Source organism: Camellia sinensis, chromosome 14 (genome assembly GCF_055761805.1).
Source record: "Camellia sinensis isolate YWXY chromosome 14, ASM5576180v1, whole genome shotgun sequence".
Classification (NCBI taxonomy): Eukaryota; Viridiplantae; Streptophyta; class Magnoliopsida; order Ericales; family Theaceae; genus Camellia; species Camellia sinensis.
Window position 1 is genome coordinate 80,636,512 of NC_138974.1, and position 11,401 is coordinate 80,647,912.

General features: G+C 33.7%; 1 protein-coding gene across 24 annotated transcripts; it reads left to right on the top strand.

Annotated features, from left to right (window-relative positions):
- The first annotated feature begins 1,493 nt into the window (after positions 1 to 1,493).
- LOC114268872 (DNA topoisomerase 2-like) lies at positions 1,494 to 11,147 on the top strand. Of its 24 annotated transcripts, none has more exons than XM_082907264.1 (12): positions 1,535 to 2,212; positions 2,534 to 2,583; positions 3,038 to 3,073; positions 3,165 to 3,358; positions 5,118 to 5,364; positions 5,474 to 5,824; positions 7,248 to 7,342; positions 7,436 to 7,565; positions 9,446 to 9,607; positions 10,312 to 10,434; positions 10,535 to 10,606; positions 10,837 to 11,147. In XM_082907264.1, the coding sequence occupies exons 6-9, from the start codon at positions 5,809 to 5,811 to the stop codon at positions 9,523 to 9,525; spliced, it is 321 nt and encodes a 106-aa protein (XP_082763390.1). In that variant the 5' UTR covers positions 1,535 to 2,212; positions 2,534 to 2,583; positions 3,038 to 3,073; positions 3,165 to 3,358; positions 5,118 to 5,364; positions 5,474 to 5,808; the 3' UTR covers positions 9,526 to 9,607; positions 10,312 to 10,434; positions 10,535 to 10,606; positions 10,837 to 11,147. The 24 variants fall into 24 exon arrangements, with proteins under 24 accessions (XP_082763388.1, XP_082763385.1, XP_082763398.1 ...); XM_082907270.1 differs by having other exon boundaries at positions 5,732 to 5,824; XM_082907262.1 differs by having other exon boundaries at positions 1,494 to 2,197; positions 5,118 to 5,824; positions 10,303 to 10,434.
- Positions 11,148 to 11,401: the final 254 nt, after the last annotated feature.

Below are 11,401 nucleotides of genomic sequence, written 5' to 3' on the forward strand. Positions count from 1 at the left end.
AAAATTAAGATATGAAAATAATGTGGCTCATACGATTAACACACATATTTTTTAAGAGCCAATCATTCATGAAGAGTCAGCCAAGGTATGTGGCTCGAAGGGTTAGCACATCAAGTCAAGGAGATAATATGATTTTGGAGAATTTTCATAAGCCATTAATGGCTAAAATTAAAAAACAACCCATTCTCTCAAAAATTATTGAGAATCCTGATGATAAAGATTCACTTGGGGAGCATGATGTTTTGCCAAATGTGGCAAAAAGTGACAAGTCATTAATGGCTAAAAAAAAAAGAGAAAAGAACAACCCATTCTCTCAAAAAATGTTAAAAAAATCATCACAAAATGATGGTAAAAATTTACTTGTGGGGCATGATTTTAAGCCAAAGATGACTGAAAATTATGAATTCACGTTCATTGAAAGTGAATTTTTTGGCATTATTCGAAGTGTCAAAATTTATGATTTTTTCATAACATTCAATTATGTGAGTTTTGGGATCCAACATCCACTTTGGACTTGTAGATTATACCAAAAATTAATTTTTCATGACATGGTTTGAAAAACAACAATGGATGAAAAATGTTATATGTAATAAATTCTTTTTAACTAGCCAAAATGTGGCTAACAAAGAATTGCTTTATTTTAAAAATAAGGGATATACTCTTTGCTATGTCACTCGATAAAGGCAAAGATGGAGTGTTCGCCAAATTGACAATGATAGATTAAAAATTATTATGGATGTAATATAACTCTTCAAGAATCTGAATTATTTGCACCATAAAATACTTTATGTTGATTGTGCTAAACCGCCTTATAAATCATTTAATCGGATTTCATTCTTCAATCCATTTAAATGAGGGGGCATTATTTGCATCACATTTTATTTTTCTGCCAATTGTGGCCTATTAATTATGGCCAAGTTCGATCATGGTCTGTCAATTGACATTATAAACTATTTTCAAAGAATAACACTACAAGAATTTACACAATTGCCGACCATTTTTGCCGACCAAAAAAATTTCGGTCGCCAAAAAATGACATTTGGCGACCAAATATTAATTAGTCGCGAATGATCATTATTTTTGGCGACCAAATATTATTGGTCGCAAAAGGTTATATTTTGGCGACCAAAAAATGAGTTGGTCGCAGAAAGTGGTATACTTTTGCCGACCAACTACAAATTTGGTCGCGGAAGGTCACATATTTTTTGGTGACCAAAAATTTGGTCACCAAAAACTTATTTTCAGCAACCAAAAAAAATTAGTCGCCAAATTTGTATTTTTAGCGACTAATATTTTAGTCGCCGTTGATTAAGATTTGGCGACTAAAAAAGTTTGTTGGCGTAGGTACTTTTTCTGTTACTAATTTGATCTTTTGGTCGCCAAAAGTTTGTGGAGGGAAATTTGAAACATAGAGGGGGAAATGGGTTAGGTTGGCGACAAAAAAAATTTGGTTGCCAATCAAAAAACGACGTCGTTTTGTTTCTGAGAAACAGAAAAAAAAATTAAAAAAATTTAGAACCAGTGAGTAGCCTTTGTGTATGTGAGGCCGATTTGAACCCTTCTTCCTTTGTGGAATCTATGGAAGGGTTGACGAGTGATATTATGGCGATGAATGAAAGAGAGAAAGGGGTTGCATCGTTGGGGTTAGCTTCGGTGGAGGTTGCACAGGGGGATCCGTTTCGGCGAGTTACTCAGTCGAAGCCCTTTGAAGAGTTAAGAGAGGAGCTTAATCGTATGAAGGCTTCCATGTCTGGTGTGGATCGGGAGGATCTGATCCCATGTGATCTTATCCAAGAGGAAACTTCAACCCTAACAGCTTCTGCCCTAAATCTTCTCCAATCTCGGTGGTCAGACAACGTAGAAATGGAGGGGAGTGAGGAAGCTGTTGTAGATCGCGAATAAGTATATCCCAGACAGCCTCTTTCTTGCTAGGGCGAGAAATCTGGTATCGAAGCTTGATGCCCTTCTGATGGCTGGGAATGTCCATTCTCATGGAGTTGGTGGTGGTATGGCTGATTCGAAGGTTTACACACCTATTAGAGGTCGATCTGGGTCAGGTGGTCGTGGAGGAAGGGGAGGCAGAGGCCAAAATCCTCTGGCCCTGAATCCTGAGTTGAATGTGGTTTCAACTGTAGACAATGCGGCTCCTGATAAGTCATGGGCTTCTATTTCTGATCTCTTTTGCTCTGTCTTTCTGGTATGTGTGTTTCTGGTATGTGTGTGCGCGTCTCTCTCTCTCTCTCCATCTATTTCTGATCTCTCTCGCTCTGTCTTTATGTCAACTTTTTTTTGTTCTTTTAGGGTTTAATTGATTGATGTTAATTTTTTTTAATGAGAATTTGATATGCTAAATAAGAGATTTTCATTGATGGGTGGTTCAGGGAAATGGGTTATGTTGAAATTGGGTTATATAGTATATTCACCAAGTGTTTGATAAAATGTCAAAGTGAAAAACCTTCAATTGATTAGTATTACAGTTCATGTGCATGAAGTTGTTGCTAGGGCTCTAAATTTTGTCAAATTTTAATTGCAGATTAAGCATACTATTTGTTCGGATTGGTTGTTCTACTTTTCGCTCTCTTGGTAATCCTAACTGCCCTTTTAACCTTGAATTGATTTAAAAGTGTTAATTTTGTATTATAAATCTAAGGGGACACTGCATTTGCCCAAACTGTTTAGCTGATGATCTCAGGTTTAACTTGTAAATGCTGCTGATTAGAAGTTCAAAATTAAACATTCAATTTTGAACGTCTAAAATATGAAGTTAGAGGTTAGAAGATGCATAAGAAATGTGAGGGGTTTTCAATATAAGGCACAATATGCTGCTGAAGTGACAAGCGATTTCGTTTAGATTTGAGAAGCAATTGTGTTGTATATTGGCTGTATAAGTGTTGTTTCGATAGAATCTTTTTTTAAAAAAAAATTTGTGGTGTGCATTTTTGGATAGGGACCTTTATGATTATGATTTCTAACAAACTATATTGAAACTGATTTGGTGGGTCTTGCTATATTTTTTAAACGATGTCCAAACCTTCAGATGTTGATCATGGATCGTGATGCAACAGGTCAATATGTGAGTATCTAGACAACCATTCTAGCCTCTTCCAAATTGTTGCTTCTTAAATTTTAGCTGGTTTCAAGTGAATTTTTGTTTCAATTGTCAGGAGACACTCTCATAGGAGTTACAATGGAAAGAAATTTGGTGTTGCTTGCCAAGTTTGAAAAAATTATCATTTAAAAACTTCAAGGTAGCAGCCTTCCAATTGTATTTGTTAATGTTGTTGACGAATCAAGGACCAGTCCTAGAGGAAGTTCTTGTGGAACTGAGAATGTGAGACCTCATTGACAAACTGTCCAAGTATGTCTCTCTCAGTAGTTCTAAGAAACTAAGAGTTTACCCTTCATTTTGATTAATTATAATGATGACAAATTGGAGACTGAGTTTGTCTTTAATTTTGATGAATTATAATGTTTGTATGGATAATTTAGCTTTTGTTTTGTTACTTCCTAATGCTTACAGTTGTTTTGCTACTTTTGTTGCTACTTTTGTTGCTACTTGTTGCCATGCATATTTTTTGAAATCATATATATGTGACCTCTTAATATTTAATGTTTGGCCACAGTTTATTTAACTCGTGGAATTACCCATTTATTTTTATTTTTTTTCAAATAACCAAATATTCCTTACATAGTCTTGGCCATTTTGCATTTTATCTCGCTACACTTAAATGGTTCCATTTATAAAGTTTATATACTGTTTATCCTGTTTAAATACTTTAATAAAAATAAAATAAAAGATAATATTTAATTCTTTAACTATTGCATGAAATGCTAATCTTTATTTGTTTTTAAAGATGAAATGTCATCTATGAGCAAGTTTTTATCTTAGGCATTAATTAGTTTTTACTTTTAATTAATACATGGGTGAAATTATAATTCTATCAGATGGAGTAAACAATACTAGTCATTATCATTTTTTTCTTATTTTTTATTTAAATAACTACACTGTTTTCAGCAAAAAAGAGTAAACACAAGTATTGTAGGTGGTTGTGATGCTTTGTTTCTTTATAAAGAATGGAGCTGTTACTGTCCAGGTGTCGTGTCTGCCTGCTGTTACTATCTATAAATTCTACAGGATTGTGATGTGTATGCTTTAGTTTAGCTTCTATGAGTAGCTGCCCAGGTGCCATGTGTGAGTGTGTGTCTCTGCCTTGCTGCTGTTGATTCTGCCTTGCTGCTGCTAGCTCTGTTTGCTGGCTGTTTAGCAACTGTCTAGGTGTTGTTTGTGAGTGTGTATCGCTGTTTCTGCAGCTATTGCCTCACATGTACTGTGGCCATTTTTGTAGGGGTTGTTTTTGTTTGTTGGGTTTTAGTTGGTTTTATTTTCTTCTGTTGGTTTTGTCATTTTTATTATTATTTTTTTGCTGGGTTGTTTTGTCATGTTTGGGCTTGGGGCATGCCCCCTTGTAATCTTGTATTTTTTCCTGTTTTAATTTATGATTTATTCACCCAAAAAAAAAAAAAAAAGAAGAAAAAAGTCTTGGGTTTAGGGGAAACACCAACATCGTCATGCATAACAAAGTCTATTTATTTCTTTATAATAACTGTTAGTTAATTAATATATACAATATAGTAACATCACATAATATTGTGTTCTTGTTATTTAATTATTATATAATACTACTAATACTATATTATTGCTACGTTAATGTTCTATCCATTATTATAGGTATTATCATTATGCCATGCCACTGATTTGAGCACGAACTTCTTAAATTAATAGCGTCTGAAAAAGCTAATGCTGTAAAATTGCTTATTTGACTATAAGTCTAGGATACTTGAACAGATAAAAACTCTCTTTTTATTGGATGATGGAAAAATAAATTAGTTTTTCTAATTGTAAAATTTTGATACATGATCACAATTGTATAGTGTTGTGTTAGAGATATGTTTTTGACAAATGACTTTAAACATAATATATTGCTAACATTGCTTTTCATGAAATGATGATAACAAACATAACATAATAAATTTTAGATCACCATTGAAGCACCATCTTGTGAAACTAAGTTGAATGAGGGATAGTTTGTTATTGACAGTTTTATGTGAGTTTCCAGAATATTGAAGCAATTGACAGATGAGCAAACTTGGAAAGATATGTTGTTATTCTGTGCTTTTTAAGGACTTGAAGTAGTGAAATGTTGAGTTTCCACAAATTTTCCAGTCAGAAAGGCATAAACAAGATCTCTTAGCTGAGATAGTTTTGGAGGAGCAACGTGGTAGGGAACTATCTAAATTGTAACAGAATTGCTTCCTAATACAAAGAGCTCTACAATTGTGGATAAACCATCCCGGGCCTGAAAGGTATGGTTCTCAATCTCCATGTGTAAATTGCAGGATCTGTCTTTAGTCCTTGTTGAGAGTAGTGATGATAAAGTGTTCTATTAACTTCAATGCTTCTGCAATTTGCTAGAGGAGTAATGACAGAAATAAGGTGTCTAAACGATTGACTGAAGAAGCAGAGAAATATTTTGAGGACTTCATTTCAAATGTTGAAGATATTAAAATTTCTTTATTTGATGGAGAAAGGAGTGATGCAAGTTTGACTTTAGGAGTAACAAAGACTAGAGATGCAGTGTCACATTCTAGGGAAACAGAAACAATTTATAATACAGCAGGATCTAATTCTCTTCCTATTGAAATGGATGGTGTTATTCTGCCTTGGTTGCAGTAGGAGACCGCTAATGATGGTTCCCCTCTTCCATCAAAGAATAAGAGAGAGCTTCTTGTGACTCAAAAAAGTATCTTATGGGATGCAACTTAGGTAACCTTCAAACTGTCACATAGTTGTAATATTTTAATTCATAAATTGCTGTTCTAACCTTTGCTGACTAAAAGTTATTGCACAGAACATACTTTCATTTAGTTGTAAGTTGACTACTTCACTGGCTTACAATACTTTCATTTAGATGTAAGTTGTTTGCTTCATTGGTTTATAAGAAATTAGTTGCCTTTTGTACTTGTGATAAGAATTATACAATATCAACTCTTCAAATTTTAAATTAAGGTTGGTAAATTTTTAAACAAGATTTTTTTAGCTGAAATTTTAAGTTTAATAGAACTTTATATTTTATAGGTTGAAATTTGATAGCATATAGAACATTGAAAGGGGAAAATAAACAGACTTTACAATCTTCTCTTTTTTTTTTCTTTTTTTTTTGGATAAGTACAGACTTTACAATCTTTACACGTGCGTATCTTAAAAGTGAAAAGTTTAAGTTAGTACATGCAGTTTTCAAACTCTGACTTTTCTCAATTATTTGGTCATGTCTCATTTGAGTTTTAATTGTTTTACAAAATTGTTCAAATGGCATTTATATAGGCAAACATGATGTGGTTACAATAATTTATGTTTGTATTTGCTTGAAGTCAATGCTATTGCTGTGTAATAAAATGTTGCTTAGTTGCCAATGCATTCAACCCAAACTGTCTACCAATCCTTTAGTTGGCCAACCACCCAAGTAACTAGGTTGACTTGGGGCATCATGCTGATATCAAAATGCCTATTAACAAACATAATTAGCAAAAAAGATGAGAAATAATTTGAAGACAAATTATGATGACCTTGATCTAGTGCACTGTTCATAGCCCTATTGGTGCCACAAGATCCATTTAAGGAAATGCTAATTTACTTCACTCTGTTTTTTATTTTGTTTTCTTTGACTAGTAAATAATTCTTCAAGTCTACTGCCATCTCCACTTATTGAAAGGCTTTAAACTCCATTCTGGTTTTTAAAACATTGATTATAGAACAGAATGTGTTTCACTCAAACATTATTTATAGGATATAGTTTCAACACTTTTTTGCATCACCCATCAATAGGGAATTTCGGGTCCTCAATTCAATATTGCTCATATTAATTTGCATTTTTTTCCTCTAATTAAATTCTTAGATTTTGACCATCTGTTTTTGGTTGCTTGGAATATTAGTTAGGTGATTAGATTTGCTGCAGAACCATGTTCTGCACTTTTTTTTTTTTTTTTGTTGCAACAATGCGAAACTCATTTAGGCCATTATTCATGGGTATAAAATGGATGACTTGCAAATAAGCATGCATTGTGGCTGTAACCAAAAGTTAATGGTGGCAAGGAGAGAATCTGTTGAGTGGATTTTAAGGGTTAGGAGTTAAAAGGATGTAACCAAAAGTAAAAGCCATGTGTGGTACAATTAACTCTTTATACAACAGAAATGGGTGATCATGAGCAAGATGGGGAAGCAATTGAGCTTGCCTTCAGTAAGAAGAAAATTGAAGCAAGGAAGAATTGGCTCCGACAGTTTGAGGTTGGAAGTTAAATTTCTTTCTTCCATAAAATCTAAGGTGTTCTGTAATTGTTCTTTTTCTAATAACACTTTCTTTGTCTATGTGATTTGCAGCTTGGCACTTACCTTGATCAGAAGGAGAAGGTCATCAAGTACAGTGATTTTGTCAACAAAGAGCTTTTATTGTTTTCTATGGCAGATCTTCAACGGTCAATTCCTTCAATGGTTGATGGCCTAAAACCAGGTCAAAGGAAGATCCTTTTCTAGAATATTCAGTTAATGCTAATTACTATACAATTTTTTGAAACTCTTGTTTTACATCATTCTCTCCCTTTAGGAAAAAAAAACCTCACCCTTGATTTACTATGAATCGAAACTTCATACGTTTGAGCTTGTCTGCATCTATCTTATAGTTAAGGATAATCTTTTCACATACTTGACTTTGGAAAAGTGTAACTCCTCTTGGGATGATTGTTGAATGCATATGGCACATAAAGGATACTTGCTCCCATCTATGTGCATTCTCTCTTAGTTCTTTTAGGAAATAACAATTCCTTGAATTCTTAAATTACTTAAGCAAGGAATTTTGGCATCTTCTTAAAAACCCTTCTTTTCATTAGTTCGGTCAAGGTCGTACACTTTAGTAGGACAAGGAAAATAACTAAGAGCATAGTCAAAAAGTGGTTGCACACCTTTGTTTTTAATTGCACTGCCCAATAATACAAGAACAAACTTCTGCGCTGTGGTAGCCCTCCGGTTTTCCTCTGTTATTAAGCCATCAGTTGGTGAATATTTTGAACTACATAATTTGATCTCATCTTGCAATTTGACAATTTTTTTTTTTGTTTGACGAATCTTCACTTTCTGTAACAAGACTTCCAACTTTTGCAATAATGTCTTGGATTTTTTCTTGGTATACTTTCAAGACTTTTTCTTCATTTATTTCTTGGACACGAGACAATATAGATTTGTTTTCAAACGTGAGCCCTTCAAGGATAGTTTCGACATAAGTATTAATAGTATTGTGCTTAGGCTTGTATTTTTCCTCCAATAATTGCTCATAATTCCATGGCAAAAAAATCTCCATTATATGCCTTTTCATTCTTGACCATGAACGAATACGCACCTTGCCTTGTTGCTCTCTTGATGATTGCAAATCTAACTATCACCAAAGTGCAGGACCTGTAAGCTTTAATAACACAAACCTCTACTTTTATTTGTTTGGAATTTTCATATTTTCAATATATATATATATATCTAGTATCCAATCTAGAATATCTTAAAATATTCACCACCACTAAATTTAGGTAAATTTTCATGATACCTATAATCTTGATGATAAGAAAAGTCCACGAGCTCGGGTTACGACCTGTCCGAAGGCAACCATGGTTATGAACTACCCCTCGGGGAAGACCTCGTTCTGACACCAATTGACACAGTGGTAATGGAGGAAGGAACTAATTATTGTTCTAGTAGACAACATGGGCTTGATATCATTTTAGATTAGATGTGATTTATTGAATCCATAGGAACAACCTTGAATCCACAAGGACAATAAAACAGAAACTCTTTGAAAATAATGTTGATTAAAAGAATAAGTTACTCATGCCTGTAGGTTCCTATGTCAGTTGAGCAAAGTTTCATCTTTTATTCTCGCTAGTGTGAAATCTATGAGTTTGACTGAGGTTGGGCTGTACGGGATGAGGGGTGCTTGATTGGGTTGGTTTTCTTTCCAAATTTTGATGTACAGGATGGGTGGGATGAGGCTTCAAACATGGCATCAAAGACTTTTTGAAAATCAATGTATAGACCAGTAATTGCGTAGTGTAGTAAGTATAGATCAGAGCAGGCACAACATCACCTATAATCTACAATTTATCCTTTCCTACTGTTGCTTTAAATTTGATGCTCTATGTCAAAGCCAGAAAGGACATTATTAAGGTTCATGATTTTCATAAAGGTATTGACATCTTCATGATTTGACTGTTGTTTGGCAGTCATGATTGGTATGTAATGAGGTGTAATTGAAAAGACTCTTACTTTTTGCCAAATGATGTTTCTGGTCTCTAAAAGAATATTCAGTTAATGCTAATTACTACACAATTTTTTAATACTATGTTGTAGGAATTACCTGGTGTTTGGAGTTAGCAAGCAGATCCAAGTCAATGGAGCAGCACCTATTATGGTTACGGACAAGGTTATGATGCCTATGGTTATGGGACTACACATGATCCTTCATTATATGCATATGGTGCATACCCTGGTTACGCGCAGTACCCTCAACAGGTATGACGCTTTTAAAGAACATTGTTTTTTCCCTTTTGCTGGATGTGCTGTCCAGATTGCAATCTAGATAACATACAACTGGACTGTTTTTTGATGCCTTATTTGTAGGAAAGTTAAAAAAATAAAAATAAAATTCATTTATTATATACTTAGTTGTGGAACAATTAAAAGCATTGTAGGACACAGACCAAAACTATTAAACCTTGTTTTTCCTCGCATTTTGTGATGAGGATATTTGAAGGAGAAAAGGAACTGTTCAACTCAGGATTGAGAATTTTTTTTAGATATTGGATGGCCGGAGCCAAAAAAAAAAGGGAAACAAAAACAACTAAAAGAGGGGCTGTTATCTCAGTATTTGCGACCTGATTGATAGATGAGGAAATAGCTTCCTTGGCCAATAGATTTGTGCATCTGTTAGCTTCTCTCCAAACCAACACCAGCTGACACTGCCGTTCTTTATGCACGAGCTCTGCAATGTTATTGCAAATATTTAATTGGGTTTCATCAAGCTATGTTTCAAATTGTTATGTTTCAAATTGTTATGCTAGATATATGTGACTTGTGAATGAAAACTTAGAATAGTTGTATTGTGTCGAATGTTAATGAATTATGTATTGTGTCGAATGTTAATGATTAAGTTAATTTGAATGATGCATTAAAATTATAGGTTTATTATGGATTGAATGAATTATTAGGAATTACAGGTGTATTGTTTTCCTGCTTTGACGACCAATTTATTAGTCGCGACATCCAAAATAAGATTGTATCCAAAATGGGATGGCTCAGGAATTTCCTACCTTGAGCAATACTACAGGGCTAGTAAGATTGTATGTTTGATGATTATATAATTTATAATGTTCAATATTTATAGTGTGTGCAGGTGAGTTTCATCCTGAGTTTAATTTTATTAATTTTTTTCGTATTTAGGGTTTTGAGAAACTGCAACATGTCTGGTGAAATCCCGAAATATATTTGGAAAATGATGAATCTGCAAATGTTGTAAGTAAAGCATGTTAAGTTTTGGTGAATGATTTTTATTTGACCTTCAGTGTTTTCATCAATGTATAATTGATTACACGACCAAAGCGATTTAATTTTCCATCCTGTTATTGTTATTGCTGTTAGTTTTTTTCACTGTCAAGGCACGAAAAGGACAAATCACAGCTCATTTATATGACAGCGCTTATTGAATTTTGTTCACAAATAGTATATAATTTTTGATCATGCAGGTAGATTCTGTAGTTTACCTTGTTGACGAGTACGACAAAGAGAGATTTGCAGAGGCCAAAAAGGAGCTGGATGCCCTACATAAAAAAGAACAACAATACTCAACCTTGTTAACACCAGATGTTCTTTTTTTTTGAAATTGATGCTGATTATGTTAAATTTTTGTTGGAATGAATTGTTTTTTGTTTTTTGGGGTTTAGAATAGGGTTTTGTGAATTGTTCCTTGTTTTTGGAATCAATATTGCTACTGCTGAGTTATGTGTTGAAACTTGGATATAGAAAATTTTATAATAAGACCTGTTTTGATTATGAATTCGTCCTATTTTGATTATGAATTCACTAAATATTACAAGTGTATTGTTTTCCTGCTTTGGCAACCAATTTATTAGTCGTGACCAATAAATTATTTTTTTTCACAAAAAATGACAATTGCCGACCAAGAGTTTTGGTCGCAAAAAATACATCTATTGCCGACCAAAAACTTTGTTGGTCGTGGAAACTCACTTTTGCCTACCAACAGTTTTGGTCGCGAAAAGTAACAATTGGCGACCAAACTAATTTTGGTCG